At 39.9% G+C, this 17,786-nt stretch overlaps 1 protein-coding gene across 2 annotated transcripts in view; it reads left to right on the forward strand.

The window, feature by feature from the left end:
• Positions 1 to 17,786, forward strand: part of CDCA7L (cell division cycle associated 7 like) — a 54,161-nt gene that overhangs the window by 32,865 nt on the left and 3,510 nt on the right. Inside the window, exons 2-7 of one of the 2 annotated variants that reach the window (XM_004461327.4) lie at positions 5,121 to 5,261; positions 9,691 to 9,825; positions 13,868 to 14,251; positions 15,817 to 15,888; positions 16,004 to 16,174; positions 16,836 to 16,961. In XM_004461327.4, coding sequence (XP_004461384.2) covers positions 5,121 to 5,261; positions 9,691 to 9,825; positions 13,868 to 14,251; positions 15,817 to 15,888; positions 16,004 to 16,174; positions 16,836 to 16,961 — 1,029 coding nt within the window. Of the gene's footprint in view, positions 1 to 5,120; positions 5,283 to 9,690; positions 9,826 to 13,867; positions 14,252 to 15,816; positions 15,889 to 16,003; positions 16,175 to 16,835; positions 16,962 to 17,786 lie in introns of both variants that reach the window. The other variant, XM_004461326.4, reaches the window with a different exon arrangement.

Here is a 17,786-nt window from a genome sequence, read left to right on the forward strand (position 1 = left end):
AAGGCATGAAGCCATACTTTCTATTCTTTGCCATCTCCCACTCATAATTAAAAAGAAAATGCCAGTTTCACCTAAGAATGTCTTTATGGGAAGTTATTTGGTTAAATTTTGACCCTTGGGGACCTTTTTAAACTGCGATGAAATGGGAAATATGCACGGAAAACATTTTTTGCATACTGAAGTAAGCGGAGTATGTGATTATCTCAAGGAAAAGGTTTAATATATAGGGACTGTTCTCCTAGTATGGAATGAACTGCAAAGTAATCTTGAACTTTATTGTTGGTAGTATATTTGTACTGTAAGTTTGAACTATTTTGTGTTATAGAGCCAATGAGTAAGAATAATATATTGGGAATCGCAGTTTTTCTCGGGGTAGGTGGGGAGGACGATACTAATGTGGGGTAGGGGTGATTTTCTAAAGTAATTTGAAAATGTGTGTGTGGGGGGGGCGAGGAAGAATCCTGCCATGTTGGATTTGAACTAAAGTGTAATTTTGAGCTTGTGATTTAAGGTATTTAAAGTGCTTAAAAGACCCTTGCTCTGTCCAAAGAGCCTAGAAGCAATGATACTTCACTAGCAAGGAGCATACCTACTTCCCACATCTCTATTTCTAAATGCCATTTCCCAATGAAATCTACCAGGGCTCCTTAGAGAAATGGCTGATTTGAGGTCTGGAGAGGAAAAGTACAAGGTGAGCTTAGCTTGTGCTAGAAAGCAACTTGAGGTGCTAAAATTCTATTAGGGTCATGTCAAAAGGACACAAAAGTTAGCTTGGAGGATCTCCCATTGGTTAAATTTGGAACATTTTGAACACTAGAAAAAATGATGACAGTAATGAATCACAGTAATGATGTGAAATTGAATAAAAAATAATCCATGAATCCACATTAGAGAAAGTTATCTTCGTAGAAGAATGCTAGCTACTAATATATGTAGGAGGAATAGAATTTGAAAATTACTGTTTTCCAACCCCTCATGTAATAATTGATTCAGGAAAGAATTATCAATGAATGCTGAAACTATTGTGTGAAATGTTATTGAGGAGAAGGGTATTCACAGAATCTACATGTTACTTATTAGTTACAGAGAGGAAAAGGTACCTTTCCAAAGGAGAAATCTGGCAGATATCACCTTAACTAGTAAATCAAACAATATCACCACTAAAAAGAGAGACAGGCAGACGTTATGTGCTTCTGAAGGAATAACACAGCCTATCTGTGAAGGAGTCTTATCAAAAAGAACCAAAACTTGAATCTAACTGAGCCTTTTAGATTCAACTACTGAATTATGGAGGAAATCCAAAGGACAGGGAAATGTTAGGCAACATCTTGGGGTTGCAACAAAAAATCTCCAGACTCTGGGGAAAAGTCTACAGTCAAATGACCCTATTTCTTTAAAAATAAGTTGCAAGGAAAAGTAAAAGATGGAGAGATGGAGAGATTTAAAAGACATGTGACAGTATATGTGTCTATTTAGATCATGATGCAAATAAATGATAAGTTAAAATTTGAGGCAATAGAGCTGTGAGCACATACAGTACATTTGATGATGCTATACCATGAACTGATAGAATGGCTACAATTGCTCCAAAATAATTTGGAAGGCAGGCACTTGGGGAGGGAAACAGATGAAACAAGATTAGCCAGGGACAGATAACTGCTGAAGATGGGAAAGCAACATGTGGCTTTATTATATTATTCTGCCTACTTTGGGATGTTTGAAATTTTTTATAATTTAAAACTTTTTCAACACTACCAATAGTGGGATAACCTGACATATTGTGTCTACAGAGATGCTCTGAGAAGTGTACACCACCTGTGTAGAATTGTTGTCAAAAATTATTTAATCTGAATCTAACCATGAGGAAACAGATAAGCCCAGAATTCAGATATTCTTTACAAGGCAGGTTTCCTGGAGTTTCCAAAAAAGTCAGTGTTATGAAAAACAAAAAGCAATGTCAGTAAAAGCAACCAAATGCAATGCATGAACCTTACTTGAGTGGATGCCCCCTTCCTTCAAAAAGAGAAGTTATTAAAGACATTTTGGGAACAGTTGTAGAAGTTTAAATATGGAACTTATAGTAGATGATATTATTGAATTAATATTCACGATTTTAGGTATTATGATTTGTGGTTCTGTATGAGAATGCCCTTTATCGTTGGGATATGTATGCTGAAATATTTTAGGGCAAATTAGTATGATGTCTGTGAATTACTTCAAATGTGTGGGTATATATGGTTTAGATGGTATCATAATTAAATTGCTAGTTTTCTAGGTAAAAAGCAGTTAATAAATCCTACAGTTCAACCTAACATTCGTTGAGAGAAAGTGAAAGCAAATGTGGTGACAAATGGTGATTCCAGGTGAAGAATATACATGTGTTTATACTGTTCTTCAACTTTGTATGTTTTTAACTTTATCAAAATGTTGGGAAAATAACAGGTATCCAACAAACAAAAGAACCATTAGCAGATACATATTTGTTAGGCTGAATGTGTTCTCTCTGGGAATAATTCCCCATAATAGCATTTAAATTCTCTTGGGATTAGTTCCCAAAGTACTTAAATTGATTAAGAATATAGAAAAGAAGGTACTCAGAAAAGTAGGAATAGAGGGAACTTTCTCAATGTGATAAAAGCCATTTATGAATAACCACAACTAATACCATACTTAATGGTAAGACTTAAAGCTTTCCTCCTGAGATCAGGACTAGACAAGGATGACTGCTTTCACCATTGCTGTTTGATAGCATACTAGAAGTCTGCCAGAGCAATTAGATAAGAAAAAGCAATAAAAGATGTCCAAATTTGAAAGGAAGAAATAAAACCATCTCTATTAGCAGACAACATGATTTTGTATATAGAAAACCTAATGGAATACACAAGAAAAGTATTAAAGCTAATAAATGAATTTAGCAAAGTGGCAGGGTACAAGATTAGCACAAAAGGCTATTGTGGTTCTGTACAATCGCAATGAACAATACAAAAAAGAAACTAAGAAAACAAATTCCATTTAAAATAGCATTTAAAGAATAAAAGATCTAGGAATATAATGAGGGACATAAAAGACTTATTTACTGAAAACTGTAGAATGCTGCTGAATTAAATTAAAGGAGACCTAAATAAATGATAAGACAGTCCATATTCATCGATTGGAAGAGTTAACATTGTTAATATGTTACTATTATTCAAAACAATATACAAATACAGTGCAATTGCTATTAAAATTCCAACAGCCTTTTTTGAAAAATGGAAAAACTGGTTCTCAATTTTTTTGTAATCGCAAGGGCCCATGAATAGAAGAATAAGAATGAAAAAGAATGGGGCTGGAGGTCTCACTTACTGGTTTCAAATTGTATTGCAAAGCAACAATAATCAACACAACAGTGTGTTACTGGTACAAAGAAAGATAGATTGGTGAAACAGAATTGAAAGTACAAAAATAGGCCCACACATCTATGGCCAATTGATTTTTGACAGGGGTGCTAAATATATGAAGTGGGGAAAGAAGAGTCTCTTCAACTAGTCGTGTTAGGAAACTGTCCACATGCAGAAGAATGAAGTTAGGCTCCTGTCATATATCATAAACAAAAGTCAACTCAAAATGGACAAGGACTTAAATTATATGGTCTAAAAGTATAAAACCCTTAGAAAATCATATAGGTACAAATCTTCATGACCTGGGTTTCATCAGTGGATTCTTAGATATGACACCAAAAGCTTGAGCAACAAAGGAAAATGAGGTAAATTTGATTTACTTAAAATTTGATTTATTTAAAAACTGAACACTTCATAAAAGGAAATTATCAAGAAAGTGAATAGACAGCCTACAGAATGGGAGAAAAGAGATTCAACCCATATTTTAGATGGTTTAATATTCAGAATCTAAAAAAAGGTTTAATAACCAGAATATATTAACTCCTACAACTCAGTAATAAAAAGCCAACCCAATTAAAAATTGGGCAAAGGACTTGAACAGACATTTTTCCAAAGAAGATATATAAATGACCAATAAACACATGAAAAGATGTTCAGCATCATTAGCAAATAAAAACTACAATGAGATACCACTTCATACCCACAAAGATGGCTGTTATTTTTTAAAACATGGAAAATAGCAAGTGTTGAAAAAGATGTTTAGAAATTGGAACTCTAGTGCATTATTGGTGGGAATGTAAAATGGGGTAGCTTCTGTGGAAGGCAATATGGTGGTGCTTCCTCAAAAGTTTAAATATCGAATTACCACTTGACCTGACAATATTATTTCTAGGTATATACCCAAAGAGAGGGAAAACAGGGTTGCAAACAGATACTTGTACATTAGTGTTTATAGGAGCATTAGTCACAATAGCCAAAAGTGGGAAACAACACAAATGTCCATTGACAAATGTGTGGATAAACAGAATGTGTACATACACACAATGGAATATTCCTTGGCCAGAAGAAACTATGAAGTTATGAGACATGCTGCAACATGGAATAACCTTGAAAACATGATCAGTGAAGTAAGCAAGACACTTAAGGACAAAAATTGTATAATTTCACTTAAAGGAGATGACTAGAAATACCAAATTGCATAGATAGAAAGCAGATTAGAGGTTACTGGGGAGATGGGGGAAGAGGGTAGAGGGGAAGGGGCAGTGTATGTTCGTAAAAATAAAAATGAAAAAGGAAATCTTATTTCATTGTGTGAAACTTTCACATCTCTGAAACAGTGTATTACCACTATAGGTAGAAAATAAGAAAAGAGGAGCTTCAGGAAAAATCAGATCATTGATTTCTCGGAATCCAATACCTATTTTCTTATTTTTGTCAAGAGATCAAATATGGTTTCTAAGTGGGACCTTGGCATTTGCTATAAATAGAGCATATATATAAAATAGAGCATATCTAGAATCTGAAAAAGAAAAGGCCTATTCTTTCCCTCTCCCTTTCTTTCTCAAGGTATCAAGCAAAAGCACATTTTGCTCAGGGTTATTGGGGCTTTCTGGTCAACAATGGATCTGTACACCATTGCAGATTCATAATGTTATGAAATGGCAATTTCTACTTCCTTCTAGGAAATTTTCCTAGATGATTATAACAGCCTTCAGTCAGTCTTTTCTTTTGAATCCTAAACAGATACCTAAAGAAGTGGCTGACATTTTTAACGCCCCCAGTGATGATGAAGATTTCTTCGGCTTCCGAGATGATGTTCCCATGGAAACCCTCTCATCAGAAGAGAGCTGTGATAGTTTTGACTCACTGGAGTCGGGGAAAAAGGTACAGCTCCTTCCTCTCAAGGTGTGTTCATCCGGAGGCCAGGATCTCGGTTTGAATATTCTTGTATTGAACGAGGTCTGAGGTTGGTGCGATAATTTGACTGTCAGGCATTTTATTAAAGCGTTATGCCTTTTCTGTTTCAAGAAACTGGTGAGCATAACTAGTTCACTTTTGCTGTTTTAATCCTTTCTATGCACAGTAAACTTTTATTTTCTTTTTTCTTCAATAAAAGGGCCTCACATGATCAAATCCATTTTCTTTGCTACCTCAGGGCTGTAACCTGTGGTGAAGTTGTATTCAGAATCCGCCCACATAGCTGGCAGGGGCGGGGCAGCCCTGCATAGCGATAGCCCACACCGAGGTTTACAGCCAGGCAGGGCGAAATGTGTGGTTACTGTGAGACAAATGCCTCTCAGTGGTCCTGGAGCGGGATTCTATCGGCACCTCGCTCTTGCCGCTGAGAGCATTATTCTTTCTTTAATTACTTTGATCTGTAGCAAACACAAGTTACAGTTTTCTGAGAGCTGGATCCCTGGAGGTTTATATTATGCCTTAGCAATAGAATGGCCAATCAAAATATCTAGCCTTCAGCGGCGTTTTCTTTTGCGTTCATTGTGGCACTCAAAATTCCTCATTCTCCCTTGACCACGGCCTTGTTTAAAAGGCTGTAAATTAAACCCACCTTGCTTCAACTGGGCAAGCATGGTAAAGGGAGCTGTTGATTCTGTATGAATCAAGAGCCTGCTTACTTATTTGAATGACTCTGTGTGTTCTGGCCTTGGTTGGTGTGGCATGTGCCAATGTCAACCAGGGCCTCTCCAGCCTCTGTCTTCCTTCCTCATCTCTGATGTCTCCATAGCTTTTGACCACCCCGCCCCCAGCGACCCCCTTCTGCCGCCTTGGTCTCTTCTCTCTTGCACCTTTGCTCTTTACTGTCATCTCTGATTCTTGTATCCAAATGCAAATGTTCTCCAAGATTTTGTGTTCAGTCTTTTGTCTCTTTCTCTTCGTGCTCTCATCAGTTTTCCCAGTTTCGGCTGCGATCTCTGGGTTCATTATTTCTAGCCTGGCTTCTGTCTCGATTTTGTGTTCAGTCTTTTGTCTCTTTCTCTTCGTGCTCTCATCAGTTTTCCCAGTTTCGGCTGCGATCTCTGTGTTCATTATTTCTAGCCTGGCTTCTGTCTCAAGACTCAGAAGCATTTCTGACTGTCGGTTGGACTCATCTTGATTGCTCAAGAGAGATATGAAACTTACCATTCTCCCTCCTCCTCCTGATGGTCCCCACCTCCATCTCTGCCTTTAGTCTTTCTTGACTCCTCCTCCTGCTTTCTCATCTCCCTGCTTCTAGTCACTCTAGTTTCATCAACCACTCTAGGAGTTGGTGAAACTTCTGCTATGTTCCTCACATCCAGCCCTTCCCTTCTCTTCCCTCTTCAGCTACCATAGTTCTCATCACCCCTTACCTGAATGTGTCATTGCCAAAGAGCCTAGAGCAGCGCATGCAGGAGTCATTACAAAACGTAGTGGCTTAGATTGCCACTGTGACAAATACTACAAAACTGGTTGACTTAAACAACAGGAATTTATTGTCGCGCAGGTTTGGAAGCTAGAAGTATACCACCAAGCTCTCTGCAGGCCCTGCTTTCTCCTGGAGTTAGGAGCATTCTGGTGATGGCTCATTCTCTGCCTCTGTCACATGGTGGTCCGTCTCCTTGCTGTCATTCTCTGCTTTCTCCTTGCATAGCCAATTTCCTTGACGTATAAGACCTTCAGCTGTGTTGGATTGAGGCCCATCATCATTCAGATGGGCCACACCTAAACTAATAACATATTCAAAGATCCTATATACAAATGGGTTCACACCCAAGGATTGGGGGTTAGAATTTGAACAGGCCTTTTGTGGAGGGCATAATTCAGTCCCCAAAAAGGACTGCTTCTATCAGGTAGCCATGCTTCAGTCGGACCATGGATTCATGATTCCCCTCAGTCTGACCCTAGCAAACCGGCCCATGACAACGTGCCAAGTGCTTCTCATACTGATTCCCTTAACCCTTTTCCTACCTGGGAAGGTATGGCTGCTCTTTATTATCCTAGGTTTACAGGTGATAAGACTGAAGGTCAGGGAATTCCCACTGCTGCCAGGAAGCAGCAAAGCTGGGATGTTCCAAATCCAGGGGCACATCTGGCCACCACTCCTCTGCCTCTTACCTCTCACAACTGGCTCTTTCCTCCCACTGTGCTGCAGTGGACCAGAAGCTGCAGTTACTTTTCATACCCTGTTCTCCTCTTTCGTTACATTGGTTTCTGCTCCTCATCCTGCCTGCATGCTCTCTCAGTGTTGTTCAAAGTACTGCTACCTCGTTGAGGTCCAGTTCAGTGCTGCGGCTTCCCTGCAGTCTTACTGGATTTTCTTTCCCTCTCTGCCATATTGTTTTTGTCTTCCTTCTAACACTGCTCCTCGCCATGGTCGTGGTGATTTTAAACTCCTTAAAGAAAGGGATATCATACTTCATTTATGCATTCTAGCTTCCATGGCTTTTTATCCTTATTTTGTTCCTTCCCTCTTATTTCCAGCATCCAGCACTCCCTTCTCCCAAATGAACACCACTGGGTGTTGGATGGGTGGAACTGAAATGGGATGCTTGTCTGACTCTGGCTCAGAGGCCATTGCTGTTCTTTATTTCTTCATGTGACATGAGCTTCAAAATGAACATTTACCCCCCTCTTAGCTCCTTGTCCAGTCAGTTAATTGCTTGTAGTCTTCAGCACGGTAGATGTAGGTGGCCAAGGCACAGGACATACTGCCAGCACTGATTTTGCTGTGCTTGTAACCAAGCATGCTCTGTGTGTACGGAGTGGAGATTGGCTTTGTACAGACCCTCATTAAAAATTGTTTATACCATTGGAATTGGGAAAGTAAGAGCGTGCACTTCAGTTTAGAACTGTACCTAAGTTGTTTTTCTCCATCAGAACTAGTCACCAGAGATACTGATTTCTCCTTGGCTGATCACTGCTGGTGCAGATGGACAGTTGGAACTTGCTGCTCTAAACCTTGACCTATTGCCTTTGACCCTAGGCAGTAGCTTTGGATATAGAACGGTATTTACCCATAGACCTTATTGCCCTAAAGCCACCCGCAGGGGCTGACTTGGGGCTGTCAGCCAGGCGTTTCCTGCTTGCAGGCAGCAGGTTCACAGTGGTTTCCTTAGGAGCCATTCTGCTTACCCACCACCCTGACCCTTTCTAACCAGGATCCTTTCTAACCAGCCTAGAGAAGCTATATGGACTGGTTTTCTTTGAACACAATATAAATTTTACTTTAAAGGAACTTCCCTTCTGTGTGAGTGTCTGGTGTTTTTTGTTTTTTTTTTTTAATTCAAGCAGCTGCACCACAGCTATCAACAAAGGAACAAAGTAATTTAGCTCTGAAGAAACTCACTCCAATTACCCATAATAATTCATAGGAGACATTTTTAAGCTTTAAAAAAATGCTGGATATAGGCATTTCTTTCTCTGTCTCCCTGTTAAGTTTTCTACTCATCTATTATATCTATTTTTTTCCAGAGATTATCTGGGCTTGAAGAAGTATATAATTAAAGTCAGGGAAAGGCAGGGGGGAGATGAAGATTCTCAACCAAATGTAGTGTTACTAGGGGTCATTGCTGTATCTGGCGTGGGAGGAAGAGACATCAGAGGAATTGGGACAGACTCGAGCACTCGACTCTTGAGGCATTGCTAGCTTGAAGGAGGCAGGTTTTGTGGGTCTCCCTTCTGTTCTGCTGTTCTCTCCTTTCTCTTTCAAGCATGCTCTTAAGAGAGCCAAGTTTCCTTCTTTTTATTATTTCTAAAGAAAGAAAAAAGTCAGTATTGAAAGATGTCTTTTTAAGAGTTAGCCACATCACGGCTTTCCTTCCGCTCACTTGCTACCTCCGTGGAATCTCGAGAGATTGCTCACTTCTCACATTCTGCAGGAGAGAAAATCCTGGGGGTCAGGGAGGGCTTGAGCTTTCCATCAATCCCCTGCTGTAATCACACAACTCCAATCTCTTCAGCAGTGGGTGGTGAGGGCTGTGAAAATCCCCAGCTCTCTCCTACAGAGAAACTTACTATTTGTGAAAGTCTTTCTGGGGAAGGAGGGGGGGGAGAGGAAGGCATGCTCACTCACTCGGACAAGACATCTCTAAATCTGATGGCCGTTAGAAAAGAATGTCAGCATGTGGTAGCCAGGTTTTCTCTCTCCATCTTCTTTCTGTGTGAAAGCAGGTGCTTCTGATTGCCATCTTTGTTGGGGGAACTGAAGTTTATCTAAACTTGTTGGTTGCTTAAGCTGATTGAAACTTACAGCCATTCTGATTTTTAAATCTGATTTGTAGATCAAAATTTCTGTAAGGTTTCAAAAATGTGTGTATATGTGTTTTTATTTTAACAGGATGTGTGTTTTCATTCCAAATATTTCACAGAAGAGCTGAGAAGAATTTTTATAGAGGACACTGATTCAGAGACTGAAGATTTTGAAGGGTTTACACAGAGTGACCTGAATAGAAACAGTAACCCAGAAATAATGGTAATAATTATCAATCAGAAGGGATGTGGGTTGTAATATTTTTAGTCCTGTTTCTGAATTGTATTTTTGTATGTAAGAAGTCACTTCACAGATTAAAAGATTTTACTTTTTTTCTTATACATGTACCTTATGAACCAATTAATATAATAGAAAAATTGCTACTTTAAGGCCAATCCCTAGTCCAGGAGCCCATTATTCTCTTAGAGAAAATTCAGTTGTCTTCCCAACCTGCCTTTGGAGTTTCAGAATATGTCCCCAATTTCCCTTGCTGTTAATAGCAGTATTAAGGAATTTACCCCATACTTTTTTGAATGTCTTTTATCATTTCAGTCTCTCTTGGAGTATTAAGTTCCTAAAAGTAATTACTTGCATGTAAAGTATTTTTCTTGGGTATGAAGTTAATCTGGCAAAAATTTATCTGGGATACACACTTAGAAATTTCTCTGTGAGTTCTTGATTTGGAGGCTAACATTCAGGGTTGACCTAAATTCCTAAGGGAAGTTTGCCTCAGCACTTAGCCATTAGGAGACTTGATAGTTGATCTCTCGCCTTTACCTCATGTTTAAGCTAGTTTACTGACTGCTAGTATGTAGACAGTGTAGTTTTAAATTTCTTAAGCACAAAAATGTTTCCTACAAAACTTAAAAATAGCTTTTGTTTATCCAAAAAGTGACATACTACTTCCTTCTATTACAATATCAAGACAAGAATGTAAGCCTCTTCACATTCAGAAACTCCTAAGAAACAATTTTGACATAAAACCTGTGTAAAAGTATAAATCAGCTGTTACTACCAGGTTTATTTTGTCCCTCACTTTTTCCTAGGGGAAAAGATGATGATTCTTTCCATGAATAGAAGCATAGAGCTGTGCCAGCCTTTGGCCCCAGGTCTCCTTGGGCATTCCTTTTTTTTTTTTTAAGATTTATTTACGCCCCCGCCCCCGTTGTCTGCTCTCTGTGTCTATTTGCTATGTGTTCTTCTGTGACTGCTTCTAACCTTATCAGCGGCACCGGGAATCTGTGTTTCTTTTTGTTGGGTCATCTTGTATCAGCTCTCCATGTGTGTGGTGCCATTCCTGGGCAGGCTGCAGTTTCTTTTACGCTGGGTGGCTCTCCTTACGGGGTGCACTCCTTGCGCGTGGGACTCCCCTACGTGGGGGACACTCCTGCATGGTAGGGCGCTCCTTGCGCGCATGAGCACTGCACGTGGGCCAGCTCCACACGGGTCAAGGAGGCCCGGGGTTTGAACCATGGACCTCCCATGTGGTAGGCGGACGCCCTATCCATTGGGCCAAGTCCGCTTCTCTCCTTGGGCATTCTTTACAGAAACTCTTCATTGGCAGTTCTAGCCAGCAAGTTCCCCCTTTTTAGCCAGTAAGACTATGATCCTTCCAAACCCCTAATGAGTACCATTTCCTCTTAGTGACATATCTTCAGTTCTTTAGCTATTTAATGTTTAGTTATTTCAAAGAGTTTGTGTTTTTCATGAGGGGAAGTGAATTACCTCAAAAATTCTTTTATTTTTTTTCCTCAGACCCTATAAATTTAGAATATGAGTAGTGACATGTTATCTAGTATATTACTTGTATCTCAGGGCAGGTCTACTTGCAAATTTTATTTTAAAATTCAGTGAGAAAGGACACATTTTTTATGATTCCACATATATGAGATATCTAGAATTAGGTAAATTCATAGAGACAAAGTAAAATAGATAATGGGCTGGGTAGGGGTGACACGGAGTTATTGCTTAATGGCTACAGAAATTCTGTTTGGGGTGATAAAAAATATTGGAAATAGTGATGCTTATACAGCATTATGAATGTATGTAATGCCATTGAATTTTATACATAGAAAAAGTTTAAAATGGTAAATTAAGCTATGTATATTTTGCCACAAAAATATAAAAATATATAGCTTAAAAAAAAAAAGTGAGAAACAGTGTTTTACCTCTGAACCCAAACCCCTGTCCACCCTTGAGAGAACTACAGAAACAGTCTTTTCTGATAATGAGGCATTGCCATAACCTTGGTACCTCTGGTGTGATGACCAGATGTGAAGCATCATCACAGAAGTGGTGCTGCCCCTTGTGATCTACGTGCTTGTATTTTTCCTCAGGTCTAGTTCTCTACCTGGATTTAAAGTTTGCATTTTCCCTGCTTCGGTCCTTTGTGATAAGGTGCTTCACATTCTTTGTAGAGAGAGGCAGCATATGTGATGGTTGTGATAGATAAAGCAGATCTGGGAGATATTTCCTTTGGACTTCTTTCCCAACAGTGTCCCCTAAAAGTGAATTCCTTTGCAGCTCTCCATTTTGAATATCAAAGCTACAAACCTGGAAAATTCAGGGTATTAAAAAAAAAAAGAGTGTTATTCTCTCCTTGGCTTAGAATGGAGTCATGTAAACACCAGCTTTTGGCAGTTAACTGCATTTTTTTTTCTCCCTCACTGCTTTATTTCTAATTTGAATCCAAATATGAATTGTTTGGAGTCACTGAGGAAGCAGCAGTGTCATGTAATTGAGTCCTGGGTCCATTCTGGTACTGCTCACTACTCTCCTCAGTGTAGCCCCAATTTCAAAATTCCCTGACAGAGCTTCCCAGACTCAATTTTCTAGTAAATGGTGAAGAAAAGATGTCCAGGAGACATCCTTGATCTGGGCTACTTAACCTTGTCTCTGTACCATTGTTCAAGTCTTATCGCATGTAAGATGTCACCCCATTGTCACCTGGGAGCTGTCACCCAGCTGTTGCCTTCTGTTATTACAATGCTCTTACTATGTTCTCACGTGTTATGTTTTGAAGCTGGAGAATGATGCCAAGAGGAGTTTTAAATTTGGAGTGAGAATTTCTTTCCTGAACGGGTGCTCAGTTACATTTGGTAGAACTGTTGGACTTGGTTTCACCTCATGGTTCTGAAGGTTACAGAAAAGGGAAGGGGGCTCCCCTTAACTGAGAATGTTAGTTAGCCCACTGATGCTGGTGGCCTTGAGAATGTTAGCCCACTGATGCTGGTGGCCTTGAGAATGTTTGCCCACTGATTCTGATGGCCTTGGGAATGTTAGCCCACTGATTCTGATGGCCTTGAGAATGTTAGCCCACTGATTCTGACGGCCTTGGGAATGTTAGCCCACTGATTCTGATGGCCTTGGGAATGTTAGCCCACTGATTCTGATGGCCTTGGGAATGTTAGGCCACTGATTCTGATGGCCTTGGGAATGTTAGCCCACTGATTCTGATGGCCTTGGGAATGTTAGCCCACTGATTCTGATGGCCTTGAGAATGTTAGCCCACTGATTCTGATGGCCTTGAGAATGTTAGCCCACTGATTCTGACAGCCTTGGGAATGTTAGCCCACTGATTCTGATGGCCTTGGGAATGTTAGCCCACTGATTCTGATGGCCTTGGGAATGTTAGCCCACTGATTCTGATGGCCTTGGGAATGTTAGCCCACTGATTCTGATGGCCTTGGGAATGTTAGCCCACTGATTCTGATGGCCTTGGGAATGCTTGCCCAGTGATTCTGATGGCAGGACATCTGCTTTCTCTTTGGCCACTTCACTGAGGTGCAGTCAGCTCTACGGTCCCTTTTACTCATAAATCCTACTCCTGCTATTTAGAGTAGTCTAGTTAGTTTTTTTCCTCCTTAGCAGTCCTTTTTTGTTCGATGATAACTCTTGTCATCCCTTTTCGTCCTCATATTCCTTGACTTCCAGAGGTGCCATCTTGTCGTTCCACTGTGAAGGACTTCCTACCCCTCCTGCCCCCTCCTTTCAGTGTTTTACCTAAAACCTGATGCTCTGAACGGAACACAGTTCTTTCTGTGGTGTGGCCAGTGCAAAGTTCAGTAGTAGACGGCCTGCTTTTAGATTTTACTTGTCACAAATTTCTTCAACATTTACCTGAAGAGTTTAGAGGGAACTAAATATGGAAGGGGAATGATTCAGCTATTCATTTTTCTCCTAAAATAATGTCTGAGTAGTTTTAAATGTCTTTTGGGGAGGTCTTTTACAGACAATGTCTTTGTTCTTTGCTTTATTTTGTTAGCTCATGGAGTCAGATCTGAGTGACGATGATAAAACATCTTTAGGGAGTGAGGAAAAGGAAGATGATGATGGGGAAGAAAAGCCTGTGTCTAGAAGAAGCAGGCGTAGAAGAGGTAGTATCGGTCTCCGAGTAGCCTTTCAATTTCCCACCAAGAAATTGGCAAATAAATCACATAAGAAAAACAGTTCTTCTGAGCCATCGTTTTCTAGCTCGTGCTTACAGGACAGTAAAAAAACAATTCTTGGAAGAAAGAAAAGCTGCAGACAGGGGACTCAAAGGGAAGATTCTGCCTCTGAGTCTGAGGATGACTGCAGGGATGGGGGCTCGGAGGACTCGGATGCCCTGCTGAGAAGGACCATGAACATCAAGGAGAACAAAGCCATGGTAAGGCTGCGTGGTGGCCGGCCGCAGCCCGGCCGCTCTGACCTGCAGTTTGCCGAGGCTGTTTTGCCTTTACGGCTGCTGCTTTTCTGGCTTCTGTCAGGGAAAATGTACTCTAGGTATCGTGTATCCTTTTCTTTTCCAGAACCCAAAGCAGCTTTTACATGATCAGATTTGGGAACAGAAAGAGACTTCCTAGGACCATTTTTAACCCCTCTTCTCCCCCTTGGTGCCATGAACTAATGCTGCTTACTGTTTCGTCAAGTTGAATTCTAAATATATAATGTTTGGGGGATGAGGGGGACTTAACAACTGGCTTGTTCCCAGCAGATAGAAGCAAAGAGTAGAAATAAACGACCCTCTCTAAGCTTAGGAGTTGGAATGTATAGGTCAGGCTGGCGGCTTTCAACCTGGAGCCACGCTCCTCTGATGACCACCTGTGGCTTTAAGATACCATCTGAAGGAAGGGAGGAGGTCTAGGGAGAAAAACAAGTGTGTACAGTTCGAGTTCGCTCTGATTTTAAAATGTCTTCATTAGAATAATTAAGCAAGGGCAAATCTATTATGTGTCTTAGGTTTTTTCATATCTGGTCAATAACTGTTAATCTGATCATTGTTGAGAATCATTATTTGCTCCATAATTGTGTATATGCAGAATTTTTTTTTTTTTTGTAAACCTACCATTCTACCACTTTTAGCATTTTGTGGTTTTAAAATGTCTTCCTTTAAAAAAAAAACATAATGTAATGATAATGTATGTCTACTCTTATATATCTAATAAGATACTTAAGAAAATATAAAGCCTACTTTTGAGTCATTTTAATCCAAATACACATTTGTACTTAGCTAAAGGAATTTTTTGCACTCTCTCAGTCTTGTATCTTATAAATAACTGTGTTTTTGGTTATTTTTTAGTGACACCCATACATTTGTTATATAAATCTAAAACTTAAAAAGAATCCTTATTAACAAGTTCTCTGGTTGACATATTAATGCCTGTTAATCTGGTCAGGAATTTAGTATATATTAGTATAAATAAAATGATATAAATTTAATAATTTAACATTAGGAGTTTATTAGGGAATATTTTCATATATTGTTATTGACCATTAAGAAAGTCACTAATTTATAGAACCAGGTTTTTGGAGCTTTAAATATCCATCATAATAATCTAGTTGAGCCTTTTCTTTTTTAACATGAGGACAGTGAAATTTCAGTTGGATAAAATGATTTGTTCGAGGTCACAATGCTAATTAGTGCTAATTAATTAGCCAAGTCAGGATTCAAATCTTGGGCTCTAGACCATTGCCATTCTCGGGCTGTTTTTGTCATGTCATGTTGCCCTTACATATAAGGAATAGTATAAATTTTACTATGTGAATGATGGCATCTTCATCTTCTGGAGATAAAAATCTCAGAATGAGGTTAAAAGTAAAACAACTGTTGAGGTCTTAGGTAAGCTACTTTATTCAGGTTTCTCATGATAGCAAAACTGAGAATTTATGGTGTTAAATGAATTAGACCTGGCAATATTTATATAAGATCCTTTCTTCTGTTCTGAACTTCAGCTTGCTCAGTTATTGGCGGAATTGAATTCTATGCCAGATTTCTTCCCTGTAAGAACCCCGAATTCAGCTTCCGTAAGTGGAACTCCTTATAATTTACATATATTCATGTATATATATGCGAATCAATTGCCAGAGAGCTTTTAGTCAAGAAAGCACCCATTGCATGCATTTGTCCTCTCAATTTCAGAAGAAGAGAACTGTGAGACGAGCCTTCTCAGAGGGACAGATCACCCGGCGAACAAACCCAACCCGCAGTGCACGGCCTCCTGAGAAGTTTGCTCTAGAAAACTTCACTGTCTCAGCTTCCAAGTTTGCAGAAGAATTTTACAGTTTCAGAAGAAGGAAGACAATTAGTGGGGTATTTTCTGACTCATAAGCTAGTTACTATTTGTCTAAGCTGTGGTCCTCCACCCTGAGTGTGCATCAGTCACTCGAAGGCCTGTTGAAGCCGTTTTTGGCTCAGTGAGTCTGCCGTGGCTGACTCTAGATTCCCAGGTGGTGGTGATGATGCTGGTCCGGTGACTACCCTGAGAAGGACCACTGGTCTAAGCCGGAAGCCCCAGAGTTAAGCTGAGCTGAGGGGAGGAGCCGAGCCGAGGAGCTTGATCTCCGGTGGAGGCGGTAAAGGCCTGCTGGCAGCTCCAGTTGCCTCTGAGTTTTGCATGTGGGTCCTACCTCACCTTCCTGTTTTAGGAATGTGCTTTCAATCTGGAAGGAGAAACTTCTGGACACTGCCTCTTTGTGGGTTTAGCTTTTCAGCCTCGGTTCACTTCTCCTTGCAGAGTTTACAGCAGACCATCAACAAGCCTGAGTTTCTTACTGGTTGTATTGCCTTACCTGGTAGGAAGACACTCTGTAAATGATAACTAAATGAATGAGTGGTTCCAGGGAAGTGGAAGAGGGACATGGCATAATGTTAGTGGCACTAGAGCTCGGAGGGATTGGCATTTTTCTAGTATATTTTTTTTAAAACTTCTCAAAACATCTTATTCCAGATTCTTCTTTTGCTCATTTTGCAGGGGAAATGCCAGGGGTATAGACGACGTCGCCGTGCTTCTTCTTTTCGGCCAGTGGAGGATATTACTGAAGAGGACCTGGAAAATGTTGCCATAACTGTTCGAGACAAAATTTATGATAAAGTTCTGGTAAATTATGTATTGTGAATAATTTGCATGATTGTGATCCCTATTGCAAATTCTGGGCATTAGTGTTTAAAATCCTACATTGTTTTTAAACTGCATCAGGACTTCTGCCGTTGTGCCATCCCCACGAAGGCTCAGACAGGAGGTCTACAGTTGTGATGGAGAAAGGAAAGTCGTTCTCAGGAAGGATGACTTAATGGAGGATGCATATAATTTTAGGGGAAAGGAGCAGTAGAATTTGGAAAAGCTTATTTATGTGATTTTATATTCTATGTAATTTATTATATTTTAAATATTTCTAGTTTTTCCATTTTAGATACTGAGAAAAATAGTGTTTGTTTTTGGTACTAAAACATTCGAAATAAAAGCTTTACAGAATATCTTTGCTTGTTAGGAAATAGGCTAAAATTTCTTTTAAGTAGTGATTTAGAGGGAGGCACTTTGTTCTTCATCTTTGGTTGAATAAGCAATGGGTCATTGTCTTAAGGTAGTATTGAAATGTTTTAAATGTATTTGCTAATGTTTGAAAACCAGGAGATTTTACACTAAAAAAAAAAAAAAGCCAACCAGATTCCCCAGCTCTAGGCTGGAACTGAGGTGATGTGTGTGTCTCCCGCCGCCCAGTCCTGGGCTCACAGGCTCACTGCTGCTTAATTCCCTGCCTGTCCTTTGTCTTGTGGACTCTGCCACTCCTGCCTTGATTCCTTCTTCTGGTCTTTCCTGTCTACCCTGATCATTTCATGCCTCCCAGGCTGCCCCGCCATCCTCGCCTGCCTCCATGCCTCTCTGGTCCACAGCTAAAACAGTTTGTAGTCTGCAGAGCAGGTC

This window comes from Dasypus novemcinctus, chromosome 5, assembly GCF_030445035.2.
Source record: "Dasypus novemcinctus isolate mDasNov1 chromosome 5, mDasNov1.1.hap2, whole genome shotgun sequence".
Lineage (NCBI taxonomy): Eukaryota > Metazoa > Chordata > Mammalia > Cingulata > Dasypodidae > Dasypus > Dasypus novemcinctus.